Source organism: Pithys albifrons, chromosome 7 (assembly GCF_047495875.1).
Source record: "Pithys albifrons albifrons isolate INPA30051 chromosome 7, PitAlb_v1, whole genome shotgun sequence".
NCBI lineage: Eukaryota > Metazoa > Chordata > Aves > Passeriformes > Thamnophilidae > Pithys > Pithys albifrons.
The window spans coordinates 44,052,830-44,075,050 of record NC_092464.1 but is presented as its reverse complement, the minus strand read 5'-3'; the positions used below and the strand labels follow the sequence as shown (position 1 = coordinate 44,075,050).

At 38.7% G+C, this 22,221-nt stretch overlaps 1 protein-coding gene across 1 annotated transcript; it reads right to left on the bottom strand.

Moving 5' to 3' along the window:
• Nucleotides 1-7,089: 7,089 nt before the first annotated feature.
• LOC139674649 (prostatic acid phosphatase-like) lies at nt 7,090-21,185 on the bottom strand. The gene is made up of 10 exons (XM_071561257.1): nt 21,072-21,185; nt 19,252-19,347; nt 16,393-16,479; nt 15,657-15,809; nt 13,443-13,541; nt 12,506-12,601; nt 10,057-10,189; nt 8,727-8,809; nt 7,750-7,856; nt 7,090-7,246 (listed from the first exon to the last, which is right to left on the bottom strand). The coding sequence occupies exons 1-10, from the start codon at nt 21,183-21,185 to the stop codon at nt 7,090-7,092; spliced, it is 1,125 nt and encodes a 374-aa protein (XP_071417358.1).
• Between the last annotated feature and the right edge of the window lie 1,036 nt (nt 21,186-22,221).

Genomic DNA, 22,221 nt, shown 5'->3' with positions numbered 1-22,221 from the left:
AGGGTCCTGCAGGAATCCCATATGCAATCTGGAAGTGTATTGGTAGCATGTGTTTGATTTGGAAATTTCCTTGCTTGTCTTGAATTATCTCCTTTTCTACTGGACATTTGACAGTTACAAACTTGTCATATTCTGCAACAACTAAATTCTGGCTCTTTTCAGGAGAAGTTGCTTAAGATAATAATAAAAAAATCCTTAACTCAATCTATTTACAGTTGTCCAAGCATTATAATGTAAGTGGACCTAAACGATTTGTGCCATGTTTATGTTAATTTGGCTCATTGTCATGTATTTTAATTATGAAATTACAACATTAAGTAGAATTAACTTAAACACCATTATCCATTTTAAGTGCATGTATCTATCTTGAAGGCTTTCTGAAACACAGCTTGATTGGCTTTGAAGTGGCCTGGTTGCAAAAGAACCCATGCTTTGATGTACACAGGGGTTACCTGAGGTACCCACTGCTGCTGGAGTACAGCCTGGGCACTGGAAGGGTGAAGGTGCAGTCAGGACAGACAGGTATGAAGGTGCTTCCAGCACTCAGGGACCAGGCTGCTCCCACGGGCAAACAACTCAGTCCTGGTACTCACTGAATGTGCAGACTGGCACTTAACATGGTTTGGGTTTAGCTCCAGTCATGGTTTTCAAGGTTTAGCTTTGGTTTGGTTTGGTTTTTTTGCAATGAAAGAGAAAGAGAAGAAATATTTTGGTTTCAGTAAACAAAGTGGCACATTTTCCAGGCATTGTTTCAAAGCACTTATGAGGAAAACAAAACTCTGTCGTGCAGTCCTGCATTGGGGTGCCAATTGTAGGAAGCGAAAAGGGACAAAGGAGTGAATTTATGACACAGGCAGGAAGAGTTAACTTATGCTGGTGACAAAATATGAACCTGTATGTTGCACTATAGGAAGAAAAATACCCTAACCACAAAGTTACTGTTCTAAGGCAAGCAGGAAGAAGAAAGTCTCCTAATAATTCCTTAGTTTACCCTAAGCTCTAATGTACACCTGGTTACAGGGCACTCAGAGAATTTCTTTTTGGTCTTACAAGACAAAAATGTTTGCCTGAGACACAGGAGACCTAATTTGTATGATTTTGCATATTTTTGCATGTTTTGCATGTTTTGGTATGTTTTACATATTTCTAGGAAATATGTAAACAAAGTGAACAGAAAATAAGAAAGGGACAGAAAGTAGTATTCATCTTCACTTTCCCCTCTGAAACTCTGAACCTGGTGGTGATTTTGGTTTCTGGAAGAGGTAGAGTCAGATCCCTCTGGTCGAGGAGGGATTCGAACTTGTGTCAGCCACATCTCAGATGAGTACCATAAGTACAAAGAAGGAAAATCTACTTCTCTCACTACTGTGAAACAAATCAAAATTAGTCAATTAATTTGATGCATATTTATGAGTTATGCAAAGTTTGGAGTCTGTTTTTTTTAATTTTTTTCTTTCTTTTTTCGTAGTCAATCAGCTCAGTAAACAACCCAAAGAGAAAAGAAAGTGCTGAAATTAATGAAAGTGGTAATCCAGGCTGTCCAGTGCCACATTTCCTGGGCAGCACAAAATTACTGTGGCCTTTCTGTTGTTCATTCCCCACTGCTTCAGCATATGATGGGAAAAACAATGAACATCATGAGGTTCATTGTGAACATCCGCCTATGTTACAGTATCTATGACTATCCAGGTTACTGTATTATTAGCAAGTCTTCTTTAAAATATGACTGGTCTGTCTATGCATTATTTGTGAAAGAAAAGAGGGAGTTCCATTTCCTGGTGACCCTGCATTTTCAATGTTTAAAAAAACAGATAGCTTAAATAATAGTCTAAATAATTCCACTGTTGAAATGTAATTATTTTTTACTCATTTTTAATCATTTCTTCTTTAAGAGGAACTAAAATGCACCTGTTCATGGTTCATACCTGAAAAAGACTACAGGATTAATTTTTCAAACAAAGTCAGTTCTGATAAGTTGTGGAAAATGTAATTTAGAGCAGTTTATTATTCATTCACTGACATCCCCAATTTAAATTCCTACAATAAGATCTGGCCTTGTTGTTTCACCCTTTATGAACACTGCTGTTTATTTTTCAGAGTAAGCAAGGTATAAAGGAAATCTTTGTTTCTGTGTTCCTACGGTGATAGCCCTATGAACAAAAAACATCACAAAGAATGTTTGTAATGGGGTTTCTGTTGAACAGGAATGAGGAGAATGAAATAATCCAGAAATACCTTAATTTGTGAATTAAATTTGAAATTTATTTTCGCACAACAGGAATCAGAATGTTCAAGGTACATTCCCTGGGACATGTAGCATGAAAGAAGGCATGGTCTGAACATGTGATGGATAAGAGGCACCTTGTGTTGATGTACTGGGAGCGGTGACCTCGGGCAGGATGCACTTCCATAGCAGAGCTGCAGCGCTGGGGGCAGGGTCCATCCAGCTCCATCATCCATGTACCAGACAGGTCTGTGGGACAGACGAGGGGTCATCATGCAGTCTTGAACATTTCTGAGAGATGTATTTGGGTGAGGAAGGAGGGGAGGAACTGGAAGCTGCAGACTAAATAGAATCATGAAGAATATCTCAGCTCTCTATTGCATTTTTTATGTGGGCCTTGTCCAGTCTGGGAGACCAACAGAAAAATTTCCTTTGATGTGGGAGGCATGAAACCCCCTTTACAGCTCTTGAACTTCCACTTCTAAACATCTGGGGAAAAAAAAAAAAACAAACCCAAAAATGAAAGCAACTCAAACAGCACAAGCTGGCACAAGTTCAGAAAAAGAAGAATCAGAATCAGGAACAGGTTCAAAGAAAAAAAGAAAATGCCTACAAATTTGGTTTTGACAGCCAAAGCTATGATCTGTTAGAAGTCTGATATCAATAAAGATGGAGTCTTAGCTTTTGCTTTCTATTTGATTTCTTCTAGCAGGTTTTTTAAAATTACATCTTATTAAGGGAGGTGCCATGATCAATGTGTTTTGAGATGAATCATTTAAATAGCTTGCATTAACTTTCCTATGAAGGCTGCAAGACTTAGGAAGGCTTTTGCTGGTGTCTATTATGGAAGATTAAGGCAATATAGAGTAAACAAGCTTGTTCTTCTTTTATTAAGAAGCAGCTAGAACTGGTTGTCTTGTGTTGTCAGAAAACAGTTTTACCCTTGTTTGGCTGCTATGGTGAAAGGGGTTTCATTTTTTACTAGAGGGAATAATTTATTTTTATCTATGTGGTTACTGTGAAATCTGACTACAGCTCTTGATGAACCATGAATCTTGTGATGGCTTGAGAAGCACAGGGATTGTTGCCTGGGACCTGCTGAGGAGAGAATGGACATTTACAGTGAGAATTCTGAATGTTAGATTCTTATTAGATGGGAACAAAGTCCTTTTATTATTTTGATCCATTTTAGCTTAGGGAGTAACACCTATCTGCTTATGCTGTAGTTCTAAAAAGTAATATACTTTTCATAGAAAGGAAGTTAGAATGGCAACATTTTCTGCATCTCATCTGTTACTCTGGTTCTCTTTAAAGTGACCTATGGGCAATGAGGCTGGTGGCAAAGGTCCTATCCTCTCTGAGAAGGTAAAAAAGAAGAAAGCAAAGTGTCCCGTTTCCAAAGTTATTTGCATCCGATTGTTCTGATCCAGCTTTTGTAGTAGGAACACAAACTGTTTTTGCAATAGCAATACTAGAAAATGTAACTTGTGAGGGATTGCCCAACACGTTCCACATGTTTTAATGAGCATATAGCTCTGGATTTTTTTATTCTGTACAGCCAGCAAGTTCTTTTTGTTGTTAATGTCAAGTAAGTGTGGACTTACAGACTTCCCTGAGGCACAAACTTTATATGCAGATCTGAGTGTACAATCAGGGTAACATAATGAAAGGAAGATGTTTTGGAAGCTCTTTGAAACCACAAATTATTTCTCTTCCAAAATTAACCCTTGGCCTTGCTATCTCTTTGGAAATCATATCTGAAAGCCTTGTTGGGTCAGTCAATTGTATGCTAGGTCTTCATGGTAGCTAGTCTGGATTTTTGTAGGATTGTCTTAGGTCCCTTCTTTCTATGTCTCACCTTCCTTCTATATGGAGGTGGGATATTTGTGCATGTCTAAGACAGAGAAAAGAAATATATCTCTTAGTTAGTAAACAGGTATTATCCTAATTTGTGTGGCTTCTGTGATCTCTTTGTGTCAAATGCTTCATTAGTTCTTGGATAAAATAAAGTCTAAGGACACCAGAATGACTCCTCCATTTGGGGGTGTCCTTTTGAAGCACTGCTTCTGTCACCATTTCTGGAAGTTCTCGTCTCATTCTTCAAAAGAGGCAACACTCATTCAGAGGTCTTTTCCAATTGCTGTAAATTAAGGCTAAGGCCCTTCAAAACTCTCTAACTACAATTACATTCGTGAATTAGTTCTAACGAAGTCCCTTTGGAATGAATAAATCTTGAAGAATTGCTCTGGTTTGGTATTGCGCTTGGGGTTTACCACTTGGTAAAGGAAAGTAAATATTCATGAAGGATAAGTTCCTGCTTTCAATAATTTTGGTTTGTTGTACTGAGAAATGTTTTCTGTTGATAAAGATCAGGAGACTGTTTGTGCTGATGGCATTTAAGGAGAAATTTTAGACTGTAGACACACCCGTGTGGAAGGAGCTGCCTCATAATGTTAATCACATGGAAGAGATGGAGGGAACATCTAAAGATAAGATAAAAAGAATCATTCTTAGCATGTGGCCTCCTGCTCCATAAACATGTCAAACCTGTTAATATGACCTCAACAAGAGGGTAGCCCAGGCTAAGTGTGGAAAACTTAACACATTTGCTCCCATTTTGTTGTAATTAGAAAAAGTCATATGAAGTGTTGAGTCAATGCACTCTGAAATCTTCCCGAGCAGCAAAAAGAGCACAGACAGAGGACAGTTTTATCTCCTTCCCAAATATGCTGAGCTGATTTGACTTCCTATGTTCCACAACATGGTCATCATGATGTGGAAAAACTTGACTCTGATTTATACCACCCTCAAATACCGATACTGTATTATATGACCTCTAATAACAATACCTGCCCAACCCCTTTATTTCCCTGTACTGGGGATTTAAGTCATTTCCATGAAACTTCAAATCAGCATTTTCTGGATACAATTCTCTGTTTGGGAACTAGTCTCTCTATGTAGAACAGCAAGTTAATTTTTAAACTTAGTCACTCCTGGATTTCACTATAAAACAAAAAAATCACATTTATGGACTTCTATTCATCAGATGCTCTGATGAATGTAATAATCAAAATAGTGGCATATGCATTAGCAAAGAATGGTGTTTGAGATGATTTTTGACAAAGCTGAAAACAGCTGAAATCAGTAATGTTGCAGCTGTGTGTGTTAAGTGTAAATGTGACCTGTAAACTCTTTGCATCACTCTTCACCTTAATTTAGCTTCCTGGCTTTAATAATCCTCTGTTTCAGCCTATCTGTGTTCACTGTGAGCTGGTGGAGCACCATGGCTTAGCACAGTGTGTCAGTGTCAGGGTGCTGCGCTGTGCAGGCTGGGGAGCTGTGGGCCTTGGCATTGTCCCAACTCATGCACAGCAGAGAGTTAAAACTGCCTGCAGGAAAAGCAAAACTCAGTTTTCCTAAATTAACAAAAAGAAATTAGGATCTGGCCCCAACAGGTACACTCTGAACCAGGATAAAACAGGGGGAAGTGTCAAATTTTGGTATGACAATATGGAAAATACTTTGATAGGAGCATCAGGTTTGGTTGTAACATGTTTTGTGGTCCATATGTGGTTTCAGCACTCAGGAGTGTTGAAAATATTTCTGTCTAAATATTTCCATCTAAATATGTTACATATTTGTGTTCTTATTGTTACCAAATTTTGATTATATTATAGAATTTTTTTGTTTTTGTTTACTTGATCGGTAACAGTTTACTTTGTGAAGGAGGGGAACTAATTCTCACAAAACTTAGATTACTAAGCACCACCGTATAAACATGAAGTATTAATCACTGTTTTCCATCACTGTATTAGTAGCTTGGCCAAAAAACCTCTCATCAGAAACAACCTCTCCCTCCCTCTGCCAAATAACCTTTTGCAACTAAATTTGGTAATTTCCTGATATGTTTCATGAGAATTTGTGAGCAATGACCATAGTGAAGAAATTTATTTAGTGAATTACTAGTTACTAGTTTTGCATTCATACTGGCTCAACTATCTCTACTCTGGTAATGGATTCAGGATATTTAAGAGGATATTATTTTCAACCAGATGAGTTGACTGGTCTGCGTTCTTATAATCACTGAGATTTCAAATTCTTCCTTAGATCAGTGATTCAGAAAGCAGTATGATATTTTTTAATGTTAAGTACAATATTTGATTATCAGAAAAGAGGGGTCTGTCTGCTTTTCATTTTCCTAAGGAATACAGAGCTAGATAGAAGACAGGCAGTGTCATTTTCTGCCTTCCTGTTCCCTGTTTCTGCAGAAGTATGTATCATCAGTGGTCAAAATGGATATTTAAACATCTTAATATGGAGACACAGACAGGCTTCTGGGGAATGTGTTAGCATGCCAATATGTGTCTGTGCATGTTTGACATCCTGGTAAGTACCAGTCTGGTATACTATTCAATATTCATCTGTTTTGATCTCTGAATGCCTCCTAAAATCAAGGGAATGCACAGTGTTGCTAATCAGCTTGGACAAACACTCTGCAGTTAAAGAAGATGCAATGACTGTTGTAACAGTGCATTTTTATGTGGTTCCTCAGTAACTGAAGGTCTTTTTGACTGTACTAAAACTAAACAACACAAAAAAACCCACGTGAAAATCAGTCCCCTGAAATTTGATCAGCCTTGATTTTGTTTCATCAGAAAGTTGGTCTGGAATAGAAAAATGCATCAGTGGAGTAGAAATGATTGCCTTGGGTACAATTCTGTCTCACTGGATCTGCATATTTTTTCATTTCGGACCAAGTCCTTATGAAAATGGTTTTTACTTCATATGAGCTGTTGACAGATCTAATCCTGACTTGACTTTTGGGTACGCATGCCCAAATCCCCTAACTTACCTCCCTTGATGTCCTACACCCTACATTCTCTTGTCCAGTAGTGTACGAGGACAGGCGAGAGCAGCTGAGTGAATGTCTCTAGTGGGCAGCGGAACGTGCAGCCAGGGAGGGTGAGGGGGTGAGGGGCTCTCACCGAGTCATTCCGATAGTACATTTCTATGGTGTATTGCCTGTTCCAGAATAGACAAGGGTCAAAATAAAGTTAGGCACACAAACGCACACAGCCTTTCCATGCTGCAGTGATTGTACTCAGGAACAAACTTTTAGCTAGCTTATTTTTCTGGTTGTTAATATGTTTATGATTTACTAATATAATTAGTACTATGAAAAGATACTTTTAAACAATGGGAGGTCAACACCAGTTTGTGAGTAGTTTGTTGTCTTTGTCAAGGAGGTAAATAGATTACAAGGATGGAGTAAAACCTCTCCTAACTGTAATGAAGCAATATATAGGGGATTTTCAGGCTCATTCTGCTACCATCTACTAAGCTGAGTCCAATTATAATAATTAAAATCAATCTATAATATTTTCCTGTGAAGTGAACTTTGTGTGTCCAGTTTAATTAGTCTGGGGTAAATTGCTTTTTCAGAAATTAGTACATTGTAAATTGTAAATTAGTAAATTTCTTTGTAGAAAATGTACGTGGTAGCAGCATGGGTTGCAGATACTTGCCCATTTTTCTCCTGGTAAAGTTCAAAGAAATGACAGGCACTGTAAGGGGGCAATTTCCCATTGAAGACATTGAGTGCCATCTGTAAGGCAACGATGGTGGCTGCATGCTGTGAACAGAAGAAACCTGTAATTAAAGGTCTGTGGAAAATGATTGCATGAACCTATTATTTAATAATATGTCCAGCATATTGTCTGTCCACTCAAGTGTGGCCTCATTAATACTTGCCCTCTGCACTTTTGAGCAAATAGTGTCCTTTTATGGCTATATAAACTGAAGGGCTGCCTGTATAAAATATACATATATGTAAATACTTAAGAAGCCTCAGTCACTGGCAGTTTTTACCAAAGTTAACAGGAGCATTTAAAACTTGTTTTAAAAGGAACTAGTGGTTTTGTCTATTAAATAAACAATATTAGAGATCAGGTAGAGTAAACTCTTTAGCTGATATCTACCTACTAGGTCATAATCTAATGGCAGTTTAGAAACAGAAGCTTTTTATTGAGAGCAATACAAAAATTTCCTCCTCCAATGACAGGGTTTGCACATTCTAACCCAAAATATAAAGTCACAATTGAGTAAATGCTTTCATAAGACCTTCTAAAATAACTATAACATAATTTTTCTTTTTTTTTTTTCTTTTGCACCTGAAAAAAAGACACAGGAAGCAGGAGATTTCTTTCTGAGTTATTTTTCTGATACAGGTTTAGTAACACATGAAGCTCAGTTTTTCCAGTTCTGTGCTCAATCAAAACAGTATTACAAAGAAAAAAAGCCATGACATCAGGTGGAAAATGAAATGCTGAAGGTTTCAAAGTAGTATCTGTTCATTAAAGAATGAAAATAACCCAAAGATATTTAAGGTTAACCAAATAAAAAGTGTTTGTAGCTATATTTCATGATGGAAATAAAATTTCACAGCTTTCACTGCATTTAATAAGTGCAGAAAGGAATCACAAAAGAAACAGAAACGACTCACCGCAGAATACATAACCATTTTTTGCTGGTGTGAAGACTTTCTAGCACTTGATATATGCTTTATAATAGTTTTTAAAAGAATACCTGAAAGAAAATGGGGAAGCAGAGACAAAAAAAGAGGTGCTTTATGTTAACATCTGTATTGATTGTTGCCATTTTAAGAATCAGTCTTTAAATGCACCAGATGTATTCAATTGACTTTATTGGTAATTTGTGCAGAGTGCCCTGATTAATTCTGACACTACCATTTATATGAGCAGTGGAACACATTTGCTTCTTTGTAAAATGTTTTGGGGGCCATTAGTAGCCTGAGCAGCTTCAAGCAGTGCATTCACAGCTGCTTTGTGCCAGCGGAACAGTGCAGGAAGAGCACAGTAATGAATACTGCCCTGTTGAGTGTGTAACTCCCTTGATTTCCTGATTTCCAGAGAAAAAAGGAAGAGCATATCCTCTGCATTCTGGGCCTCCACAAACTATTTTGTTAATGTTAACTGCTGAAAAGTTGTAAGATTAACTACTTGAATTAAATCAATGGCTGTGCTAGTTTGTTAATGTAAGGTTGGCATCTTAACAAAGTAAAATTCTACGAGGAAACCTGTACAGACAAGCAGAAGTAGACAGAATAGTCTTCAGCTACTGGTACATGTTTAATAGCAATTGATAGTAAAGCAAGGACAGATGTTTGAACTGTTTCCTACGCTTTGTAAGTTGGAGGTTCAAAAATGCAACAGATTGACTCATGTTTATGTGTTTATTTGTCTTTGTAGTTCACAGATCCTGACTGTACACTGTCCATATAAAGTGAAAAGGAGGCTCAAAAGGAGGCAGAGGATGAATGGAAGAGAATGAGTGATTAAAAATGTATAAAATATTTTCAAATATTGGCTAATATTTTCTGAGCAGAATAAAGTTTAGTAGCAGTTTAATATTTTTATTTTAGGACTCTCAGTAATGGAATATTAAGACTTTAAGGCAACAAAGTCACCATTGTAGACACTACTACAAATAATATTTTTTAAGTAAATTACACATGGTGGCTTACATTAAATTCAGACTTGATTCAGTTCAACAAGAATCTGTATATTACTTTGAATTTCTTATACAGTGTAATCTAGATGATACCGCCATTATAATGTTAGATTAGAATATTCATGATTCATATCCTCCCCATCTCTCTTCCTATTGATCAAAACCTTTCAGTGCTGCCCACCAGTATCCACATCAAGGCTTCTTTCATAGTTCTACTGCAGAATTAGTAGCAATGTTTGGTATATCCCTTTCTTCATTCCAATCCCACTTTTGTTTTCAAATGGGGTAAGGATTCCGCTTACCTCCCTGCAAACGTGATTTTTGTATCTGTTTGTGGAACCCGAATGTCGCCTGAAACAACAGTTCTGAGAGCTTTGTCAGCTTGGTCCTGACACCATGAGTAGCCCAGACAGGTAAAGTGTAATTGTTAATATCCTACAGTGAAGAAAGAAAACATGGTGATTTTCCTTCTGATTCCTACTGCTAGCTGTTGTTTATTCTGGCACAAAATGCTTGTCAGAACAAATTTGGAATGTTTCACTCAAGCAACAGTTTCTCCTTGTAATAAAATGATGACTATATTTTGCATTTAGACAGCTGTACCATTCCTGTTTATAGCATCATACTACTTAAAAGAAACTTGAGGGGCAGTGCTCAACAAAAAGGGGAAAAGTATGCAAAAAGCAACTGGTGTTATTTATGTTGTCAGCTGAAAAAAAATCACTGTATGACTTTTGCAGTCTACTACTGGGATGTATCCTGGATCTTTACTGAAGCAAATCCTGTATAAGGACTGGTAACTCTGAGATATAAGTGAGACACAGAGATCATGCAGAAATATGTACAGCTGTAATATGAATGTACCTGAGTATGAGGTAAATGTATAGGGATGACATACATATAGACAAAATTCATACCTACTTACACCAGGTCTCTCGGGTACTTACACAGTCCTCAAACTAAAGTGAAATGGATTGCCTTGGGGATGCAGTCCCAGATATACTAATGATCAGAACTGTGAGAAGGGAAGCACAACACTTTGGTTTGCACTACCCTGAGTTCCTGTTTAATCATGGTTGGTAACTTTGCTTTGGAGCAATGTAACCTTTGGACTGAGCTCACTAAAAGGAGTGTTCTTACAAGAGAACTCAAAGGAAAATGTCAGCTACTTAAAGGATTTGTTTAATCAAGAGAAACAATAGAATGTGTTAGGTTAAACCAGCTCAGATCACAGGGTATCCATTTCTCTTTTAACAAATGTAATTTGTGTCTGCAGGAAAGAATTCGCTAGTTGCACGCCATTTAAGATAGTGCTGTAGGCAAATGAGCTCCTCAGTCTCCAAGTTACCTGAAAGTCAGGGGACACTGAGCCAAAAGTAACAAACATGGAGAGGTGCGTGCTACTGTAATTTCATTAATTGTATTTTTAAAAACTGTGTAGGGATGCTTTCTCTGTATGCCTGAAAGGGTGAGGGTGATTTTTATGGCAGATATCTTGGTTGATACTCCTAAAGTCTTCACTGAGTAGTATGAAAGAGAAAACTCATCAAATCTAACACTAGAAGGAAAAACCCATCTAATTTTTTTTGTCTTCCAGTGTTAAGCTCCATTGGAAAATAGAGAAGGGTGACCTCACTGAAATTACAGGGAGATGTTGCAGCATTTTAACACTTCTTTTAACTCAAGGGCCCTGCCACACATTCCATTCAAGATTGCTTTGACCAAGGTTGGACCTTTGCAGAAACTGCAGGACAGAAGGTAAACTCATTAACATCACACCCAAATATTACTTGTAACTTGTGAAATCTGCCTTACAACTGCCTCAGTTTCGGGGGGAAAATTCCAATTCTGATGCCAAATTTATCATTAATATTTGATTTTATGAGTAGTTACACATGAAAGCATTTGTAGCAAAAGCTGCCTTCAAAATAACTTTTTAGCACAAGACTGAAATTTTCACTTGTGTCAGCTGAGGTAAGTCTGGATTTTGAAGTTATATGAAGAGGGGCTTATTGCTAAATTAAGGGCAGTCAGGTTTTTTTAAATCAGAAAGTTACCAGATTGTGGGACCCGGATGCCAATGACAGTTGGGCACCACAATATCCCTTTCGTCATAGAATCAATGCTTTTTTTGTGATCCCCCTGGCTCCTTTGCTTAGAACAAGCCCCCAGTCTTGCACAAATACACATTTGTGTCATTCCAATGGCTGCTTAATTCCTGAAAATACTCTGAGCACTACTGTTCATGTGCAAATAATGACTTCTCTTGCTTATACAATTTGCATAAACTCTTTGTGGAAGTGTGCTTATGTTTCTTTGCAGGAACATATTTTATTCATGTGTGTCTCCATGATTGTGTTTGGAGTAGTAACAAGGCAATTTTATCCAAAGGAGGAATGCTTTTGCCTAATTGTCCCTATGCAGTCACTGACAGGATCTAGAATTTGATGGGCCATTGGTTTGTGTTCCTTATAGTGGTGGACAACACACAGCAGTCTCTCTCACACAGTCACAGTATGTTTACAGGGTTTTCAGTTTGAAGTTTGATGTTAGGTGAAGGTTTCTGGGGAAGAAGTTGAAAATAGTCTCTGGTTCAACAAATTTTGAAGCACAGACCTACCATCTTTTCATGTCTTACAAACAATAAAAATAAGAGCTAAGACCAGTTTTAAGGAAGTGTAGGAATTTCTATTGGACTTTGGTGATCTTAAAGGTCTTTTCCAACATAAATGGTTCCATGATTCCATTTACCTCAAATTGTAGGGTGTCTGAGAGCCTCCAAATTCTTTCAGTGTTCAACTTCTTCAATGGGTATCCTGTATGAGTGGCTAAAAACTTCAGAAATGGCTGAAATACAAAAATAGCACACTTGTGGTACACTGGGTCTTTTTATATAATTTCTACACACTGCCATACTAGTACATAGGAACTGTTAGAAAGATGTCAGTCTTTGCATTCAAGCAATGAACCATTGCCTGGATATAAGAGAATTTGGCCTGTTCATCTAGACAAGGCTGGGGATATGAGTTCTGACTTGAGCTATGCTGATTGTTCGTGCTTGTTGGAAGTGTTCAGAAGGAGGTAGAGGGGACATAGATACATGAAGAAGTTTGGCAGAAATCCAAGAAGTGCTTAAAGGAAGGGTGATAAACAGAATTATGCTGATGGTGGCACTTAGGAGAAGGGAGGTATGATATAAATTTGATAAAACTGCCATTTGTGGTTTACTTGCATATAATACCCAGGCTGTTATAGAAATTCTGGGAATTGAGCTGTGAGCATTTTGTGGAGGAAAAGGAATCTGAAGTAGCAGAGAGTTATACAGACAGCTGTCAGACAAGTTGCTTTACACGGGAGTAAACAGAAAGAGGTATTGGAGTAATTTAAGAGGCATTGGTACTGATTTTATCTGAGTTTTTGTTTTGTCTGGTCTCCTAGAATCTACATTTTTGCAAGGAAGTTATTAATTTATCTTTTCTATGACTTGCAATCTTCAATTGATGGGAATAGCCCAGTCCAGCTGGATCAGTAATGTTGTAATTCTTTTTTGGGTATGTTGTCTACACCCACTGTGAAGATTAGAGATCTGGAAGGAGTGTATTGATTGCCATTTTTTAAACCTACCTGTTAGACAATGTTGAAGAAGTGGTATATTTTAATTAGATTTCCAGAACTGAAAATACTTTACCTTGTAGTGCTTGAGTTTCCTTTGAAAATCCCTTGTTGCAAAGGTTTCTCTCAGAAGCTCCTTGTATTTTGGGCAGTGTGAGAAGGGTAAGTATAGCAACTGAAAAGAAAATTGCAAAACTCTGGTTAGGCAAGGTGCGTCTTGTTCTGCAATTCAATATACCCTTGCAGGATTGTTGTTCTGATTGGCTGCATTGGTTAAGACAAGCTGAAAAATTATTTGGGAATGTAGTTTTCAAGGATATTCATCTTTAGGACTCTAAGAGTCATACTGATGACTACGTACAAAATATTATTTAAATGTTCAGGGGAGTAATAGCTGCAGTAGTTCAAAGTTAAAGGATTCATTTACACAAGATGAAATTTGTCCCTTGACAGAAGACTAACACAAACCCTCATGAACTCCTTTGTTCTTGGCTTCTCCAGGGATTTCACTCATTGTGTTCAGTCAGTCTTTAAACACATAATCACATTTTTACAGCAAACTGTCAAGCAGCAGCTGGACTGCAATAGGAGTCTTGGTCCATACTTAGCTGTATTGAGTGGACTTACCACAGCTTCATTTAGTTCAGCTAAATTGTAGAAACTTGTGAAGTTTCCGTAACTTGGTTTTGTCTTTCAGTAATCTAAGACATATGAAGGTTAAAGGTTACATGTGACTGGAATAACTTAAGAATTTGGTTTTTTCGCTTACTTAAGCTGAACTGAATTTATTCTTGTTTGAAGTTTTTTTGTGTTAAATTTTAAACAAATGTTAAAATTTGACACTGAGATCTTCTTAGTGCTTTTCTCTAGTGTGCTTTGTATCCTTTTTCCAGTTATGTAGCTCCATCTATATAGTCCGAACATTAAAGTAACTTTTAGAAGAACTTGAGAGTTTTGAAGGAATAATTATCTGGAAATCTTCACAGCAGTTCCTCAATCTTTTTAGAAATACAATCTATCTATTCTAGAAGATAGGAAAGTATTTCTGAACTATATCTGTAGGTTCATGCACTGGCATGACTTCATGAATAAATGATAGGCATTTGTTTTAGGTGGTAGGATGCACGCGGTCTCAACTTCAGCCTGTATATGTAGTAAAGATGAAACAAATACTTGAAAAAACTATGAAGAATGTCCACGTGTTCATAATTTTTTTTTTAAATAAACTTACTTTTTCCCCTAGGTGTGAATGAGGTGCAACACTTGCTTGCTTAGTTTGCTGGTTGTGTGGATACTGGCCAGGTATTCTTGAGTGTCTGCTGGGATACCACTGCCTGTGACAGTATCAGAAGCAGCTCCTGACTCTGTTCCAGGCTGTGTGTGTTAACAGGAAGACCTGTGTCTCCGTATCTTCAGTCTTCAGGCCCTCATCACCCCAAGGTGAGACCTATTGCTCCATGAACAATTTAACCTGATTCCCCTCTCATCACAGACTGTGTTAACTAGACTTGTAATCTCACACAGAGTATCCTGGATCACATGTGCAAACCTTCTCTCTCAAACTGGGACTCACACTGCACACTCCTAATCTTCCCTAACTTTTTACCATAGGTTTCCACACAGAGAAAACTCCAGCTGGGCTCAGCTGCCCAGCTTTCTCCTCTGGATGTGTATGTGCAGGCTACAGAGATGCTATCCACGATTCCTCACAGCTCCAAGGTGAGGAGCTGAGGGAGGGAGATGAATAAATACATTGCCCCATGGAACTCATATGCTTAAAGCTCTGAGTCCTCCTTCCTTTTCCCTTTTACTTTTTTCACCAATCCTCCAAGTGCACACACTGACCTGCAAGGTGCATAACAAACAATTCTGTGACTCAGTTCTCACTGTAATTTAAGTCCCAGAATGATTCTTGTCTTTTCTGTTGGCTGCAGACTAAGAAATGTTGAAGCACTGCTGGTGTTAGGTATATTTCCTCTTCTCACACAAAGAAAGTCATGATTGTGATAAGTTTAGGATTAATCTACTTCTATAGTGATTTACTCACATTACAGGTTAACTCTTTTCCTCTGTACCTAGGACTTCTGTTTCTTTCCCTTTTTCTTAAGACCAGGTCGCTGATATGTAAGTCCATTCCTGTGGAAACTCTTGTCAATATTCTATTCAGCTTATTAGGCCTTTCTGCACTTTTCATTGCCTTTACCATGCAGTTTTTGCTGCACCTTCATCTCACACCCTATATACTCTGCTAATCATTAAGGGAAAACAAATGCCTGGTTTTTATACTCACATTATCATGTGACAGTGGCACTGTATGAACTGGAATTGGCTGCCAAAGGATTCTGGGGTTCCAAACTTGGCCCTCTGTCAATGGGTACAATCCAGCAAGACTTGCCTGAGCACTCATAAGTGTGTGATCACAGTCAGTGCTTTGAACATAAATCTGAAACAAGGAAAAAAGAAGTTTAGAAGGTCATTTCTCCCATTAGGTTTGTTTTTCTTTCCTCTTGGTAGGAAAGAAGGGGAAAGGTACTGTGCTGGGGAAGTTGTCATTAGAATGGAATGGCACGAAGGGGGATGGAGCGAGAGTGAAGCTGGAATAAAATTTCATTGGGCAAGTGAGCTGCAACATGGCAGCATTTCCCTTCAGAATGCCAGTGGAAGGCGTAAGACTGACTCCATTTGACCATCAAGGCTTTGGACAGCATGTGTGCATTGAAAAGCTGGAACCTAAATGAAGACTAAGTTGTATCAACACTGCATCTCGAAGTGTAGCATTGGAGGTATGTGACATAGATAATTTCCCATACAGCAGTGACAGCCCTGAACCTGATGTACAGCCTGGTCTTAAGTTGACCATCAGTCTGAACAAAAGTTGAACCACAGTTTCAGGGATACTATGATATTGCATTGAATTCAATCGGTATTAAGTTTTCTCCAACCACACAAGGTTTAGACTCTCATGCATCCAGGAAGTCCCAATAACATCCATGAAAAACATCCTCTCAACCAGATCCAGAACTTGCCTCGCTCTGCTTGTATACAACACTCAGGAAATGAGAGTATCTCCTCCGCATGTACTGGCCAAGCTCATACTGTTGCTGCGTGCCAAGCTGTAGAAGTAACAGAATAATGTAAGAGGCTAAAGAAATGTACAACAACAAGAACCAATAACATTTCATATTATTTTAATAAAGGCCTTTTTCCTTTCCCAAGTGAAGAAGGAAAGAAGACATGAGAAAAAAGCAGTAAAGTTGCTGCATGTACAGTATTGGATAATGTTAGATCCGACTTCCTGGTGGATACAGTTTTGTATTTTTTCTCTATGGAAAGCCATGTGTATGTTTATCCAAGCTGGTGAGACTGGCTGAGGGGCAGGGTGACTTAAAGCAGTCGTAGAGATGTCCCAACACCATCTGTCTCATTTCTGCTCTATTGCTGTCTCAGAGCTGATTAACTGGGAGTGCAGACAGAGCAGCCACCTGTCCACGAAGACATATTCAGGATATGAGTCCCATAGAGTATCATCAGTGATTCCATATGGAGGCTACAGTTTTAGCTTGGGCAAGACCTAATTTTTCAGAATAGAAGACTTGAAGTCCTCCAATCCTTCAGGTATTTTGCTGCAATCATTAATTATTATCAGCAGTCTGACTGATCCTAGATTCTTGCCTGTGTTCCCACCTTTCAGTCACTGCATCTTGTTATGTTTTTGAAAAACATTCACCATCACAGATCTTATTCACAGTTAAACAATAATCCATAAAATGGAATCAAATCACTTAATCTCTATGTTAAATTAGACTGATGACAAATCTCTACCCTCACAGCAAAATGGGTTTTTTTTTAGTCTCAGCATTTTAGTAGCTCTTTGCTGAGCATTTTCCAACTTACCTACATGATTTTGTAAACACGTGACGGATGAATCACAGAATCTCAGAATCCATTGGGTTGGAAAAGACCTCTGAGATCACTGCGTCCAACCTATGACTGAACACCACCATGTCAACTAGACCATGGCACTAAGTGCCACATCCAGTCTTTCCTTAAACGCCTCCAGGGATGGTGACTCCACCACAATCACATGTAATATTCAATATTGTCACCTTTTTACTTCTACCTGGGGTTGCCTGACCTGAATTTAAATATATTCCACTTTGCTCATGTAATTATTGCTGTTCAGTGGGATCTCAACTGCAGTGATTACTCATTGCTACCTAAAGTAATTTTATAATTCATGGGATCAGAGGATAGTTCAGGCTGAAGGGGCCTCAGGAAGCCTCTAGTCCAAACCCCTGCTCAAAGCAGAGTCAGCTGTGAGGTCAGGCCAAGTTACTCAGGGCCCACTGTGTGTGTATGTGATCACCTCCTTCTGTTGCTGGAATTGTATATCCAGGTTCTGAGGGTGGAGGCTTAGGCTTCTGCCCCAACTTGCTTGCTGTGTATGTTGTTAAATCATGACACCTGGATCTTGAAGCCTTCCATGCCCAGGAGCAAGCTGGCATGGAAAGCTGACCTTGCACAGTGTCTATAGGGAATGACTGAGGCACAGCTGGGTTAAGGCATAGTAAGCTGGTCTGTTACTCCTGTTTCTTCAAGGGAGGTGACACAAGAAGAAACAGGCCTGATTTTTCATTGGATATCAGTTTGGTCTCCTAAGAGGGCAGTTTGTTCTCTTCTGATTTTGGTGGAGACTTGCCAAGTGACAAGATCCCCCAGGAAAGAGACCCCCTGGACATAAGGTGTGTGTGCCTAACGGGGAGAGACACCTTCACACTCACAGTCGCCATTTATCTGGGACAACCAGATTTCTGGCACATCTAAAGTACTTCAGTGAGGCTGCCTGGTTCCCAGAATGCTGGGCAAATAACTAGTGGATTTTCCCATCCAAACTACATATCTTGGGGAAAAAGGAATGAACACAGGCACACAGACACAGTGGGTGCTGCTGGTGGGAGTGGAGCAGAAGTAGGGTTAAAACCACCTAATGACCACATATTGCCTTATAGTCTGAGAGCACAGGAGCTCACCCTTGGCTCCATTCATAGGAGGTGGCAGCTAAGAGAAGTTGCAGCCAATGCAGACAGTTTCTGCAGTTGCCTCAGCTGCTATGACAGGTGATAATTGTGTGCAAGCTCAGCTCTGCTGTATTCCACCAGTGCCTGCATTTAAATAGAGTCATAGAATTGTAGAATATCCTGTGTTGAAAGGGACCCATCAGGATCATAAAGTCCAATTCCTGGCCCTGTGAAGAACACCCCAAGAGTCACACCATGTGCCTGAGAGCGTTGTCCAAATGCTTCTTGAGCTCAGACAGGCTTGGTGCTGTGACCACTTCCCTGGGGAGCCTGTTCCTGTGCCCAGCCACTCTCTGGGTGAAAAACCTCCCCTGACTCAGCTTCATGCTGTTTCCTCGAGTCCTGTCACTGGTCAAGAAAGTGAGCTTTAAATTAACTTTCCTGGACATAGCATGGGAGAAGTTTCTGCTGGTGCTGACATTAGCAATTCATTAACTACTCAGCAAAGATTGAGGGGGGCATGTGAGCCCTTCCATCACCTTATACTACAGATGGATAAAGCTTCATGTGGTTTCAGGTGAACTGAGCTGATCACCAATGCCTGACTCCTCCCAGAAGACCGTGGTCTGTGATCAAACAACTCAACATGCGCTGCTATTGGACCAGAACAGGCTGACTCAGTGTCACTTAAAGTTAGTGAGTGCTGTTGCTGTAGTTTCCTGGTAAGTTCTTTGGCTGTCCCTCTGGAGATCTGTATATGGCAACTTAATAAGGGCCTTCCCTAAGTGAAAGCAAAGTTTCAAAACCCAAATATTGACACACCATCTTCCAGTATTTCAGTCTATTGGCCCGGCTAAGCAAACTCACCTTGGTAAGCTGTCCATATCCGTGCTGTCTTGCAATTTCTTTGTGCATATCAGTTGGAAAAAACTCTTGTGGTGTGTGATCACCATGGCGAAATACCTGATAAAACAGATGAAATTCCTCTTGTGTTACGATATGTATGTATGTATCTATGGCCAAACTTTACGAACAAAGATTTGGGAAGGGCTCTCCCCAGGTGGGGGTGTGCCCTTCGAGCCTGTGCAGTGGATTTTTTAGGTGAGACACAGCATGCGCAGAACTGGCCCCACCGTTTGAAGTCCTGAGGTCCATCTGCCACGGCCGAGCAAGCTTGGGCACTGACAAGTGAAGTCCTTGGGACTGTCACAGCACCTGATACTAACTGGGGCTGACCCTGCTGAGCATCCGAGATCTGACGGGATCGGATGTCAGGGTGGCATTGAACTGCTCAGTACGGTCCCCACTGAGACTCGAACTCATGACCTTGTGATCCAGAGTCTGGAGTGCTCACCGTTACACCATGGGACCGCTCTTGTCACTCATATTTTTGTGGCAAATGTAATTAATTAGTGTAGTCACAAAGAATATGCAGTGACAGTGAGTACTGTATCTGACAGATGCTGAACATATTAATGGTGCTTTCCTTAAGTCCTTACGACAGCTGCATTCCTGTTTGGTTTATTTAGACAAATATAACTGGGTTTTTTTTTCCTGGCATTTGAGGAGTAATTATCTCAAATTTTTGTAAGATATAAAAACTACACTATATCTTAATATATTAAAGAGGGTTTGTGTGTTTTAGGAGGTATAGACCACAATATTAAATACACAGAAAATAAACAGAAGCATGTAAGTAATTTTGCAGAAGTATTTGAACATTAATATTTTACTATGAATAAGTTGGAATTCAGAAGGAAAAAACCCCAACTATTTCTCAAGATAACAGTTCTGTGGCTGACTGCTGTGAAGTGCTCTTTCTTGGCAGAAATTAGCCTTAAAAATGCATATATTGACTTTTTCATCATAAGGGGTGGTAAAAGTGTTATCTAATGTCTAAATACAGACTAAACTGTTACTCTGAAAACATTGAACCTGTTTTGGACTTTCACTTCAGATAAAAGATGTATTTATAAAGACACATCAGAATTTATCATTCCTGCAATGCATTCTTTCCTTGTCCAGCATAAGCCCGGTGGATATGTGCCATATAATTCTAAAACTTTAACACCAGTGGGGTTTTTTTATTTTTTAATCCAAGCAGGGAGTAATAAAATAAAAAACTGCAGCACAATAATTATATAAGTGATTTACAAGTATGTGTGATGTTCAGAAGAATATTCAGGCTTCCTGCAAACAAAAGGTATGTCATAATCATTGCAAATAGTGTTCGTTTCACAGCACTGGTTCTGTGTTGCTTGTTCAATGTCATTGTACACTTGTTTGAGTTCACATACTGAAATTTGTTTTGTATGTTAATCCATTGAAACTACTGGAAATTCTTCCATGGTAAAAATAAGGGGTTTGCACACTTGGTATTTAGTTATGTAATTGTCTTTCACATTTTAAAACAGAATCTTGTGTTATTCCTCTCTTAGTGCTATGAAATAAGCATTCTATATATGCAGAAAGTAAAACTCTTCTAGGAGTTCAAAAAGAGATAAAATTATAAAATCTTATTTAAAATGGAATCTTTTTTTCTTTTTGTACAGTGCAATAACAAAATTTGAATATGCAGGAAACATTTAAATATTTAAAAAGTGCCCCCTCCTCCCTACCCTAGAGTAGAAGAGTAGTAAGTGACAGGTTTTGAAGAAATTCCATTTGCCCATGAACTGTCTACTTACTATGGACACAAACTTCAGTTTTCTTTTAGCCGTTGTTTGGTGAAGAAAGATGCAGAAAAGGCAGAACATGAAACACAGACTCCAAATTCCACAGACCAGCTGCCTTCCTCTCATCCTGGGGGCAGCTTTCAGCTATTTTACACACCAAGGTCCCAGCTGGATGGGGTTGATACAGCAGATATGTGGGTAAGAGGGGTGGAGTCAATTGTGCTTGGTGAAGTCCAAAAGTGGGCTGTGAACTTTTCTCATCCTGCCTTTTTTCCCTTCTAGGGTTAGTATTTTTCAGGGAATTCATTAAACTAAAAGTGTATTTTTCATTTGTACACAATTTCTGTGTGCCTTGTATAACACGGAGTGGAATTTCTGAGCCCTCTAATTCCTGCCTCTGGCACTTTCAAGGCAGGTGAAGGTAGAGAACTAAAAGTTTTCTTCTATTATGGGGCAGTCAGCCTTCCCAAAATGGAAATGTTGCAGATATCTTACTGTATGCAAAAGAGCTAATAAACCATCTGCATTCCTAATGCTCTCTGAACAATCTTCTCTGAATGCTTTGTACTGGAAGGCTGGAAGGAGCAGTGCTGACAAATGTTCTTTTATAATGAATCTCTGGATTTTTCCCTGGTTTGCAGGAGGAATGAACAACAGAAAGTTTTTTTGCACAGGACCAGCAATAAGCCTCCGTTCATTGCAAAAAAGAATAAAGATATGTGAGTGAACTTTTAATCTCTTCAGCAGACTGACTGTCTCTAGTGGCAAAGCACATGCCACTGTTCTCTAGAACTATCCCCCAGAACTTTACAGTTAGATAAGTTTTTTGTTTTCAAATTTCTCTTGCTGCAAACACTCTAGTTGTTATGGCATGCATAAATCAGAGTTGTTTCTGTCATTAAATAAAACAATTAATAAATATTTTTTTATAAATAAAAGTAAAATAAATAATAAAATAAATCTAGCTCAGACACCTTTGCAAGAGACAGAATTTTGCAAGATATTGTCTACATTCAGTCACATTCATGTGTTAATGGAAGCCCTTTTAATATGTTAAAATTGAGGGTGATTTCTTACTTACCAAAAGCTCTCTGTATGTAAGAATTTAAAAGAAATTACTGAAAAAAAATTGCCCAAAAAGATTATATAATTTCAAGCTGGT

Bases quoted from the DNA above. Each gene is read 5' to 3' on its own strand.
- LOC139674649 (XM_071561257.1), bottom strand. From the start codon at position 21,185: ATGAGAGGAAGGCAGCTGGTCTGTGGAATTTGGAGTCTGTGTTTCATG. The intron at 16,480-19,251 runs GTGAGTTTGCTT...TTACTTCTACAG, and splicing joins GATATGGACAGCTTACCAAG to CTTGGCACGCAGCAACAGTA. The intron at 7,247-7,749 runs GCAAGTATCTGC...ATTCTGGAACAG, and splicing joins CTTTACCAGGAGAAAAATGG to GCAATACACCATAGAAATGT.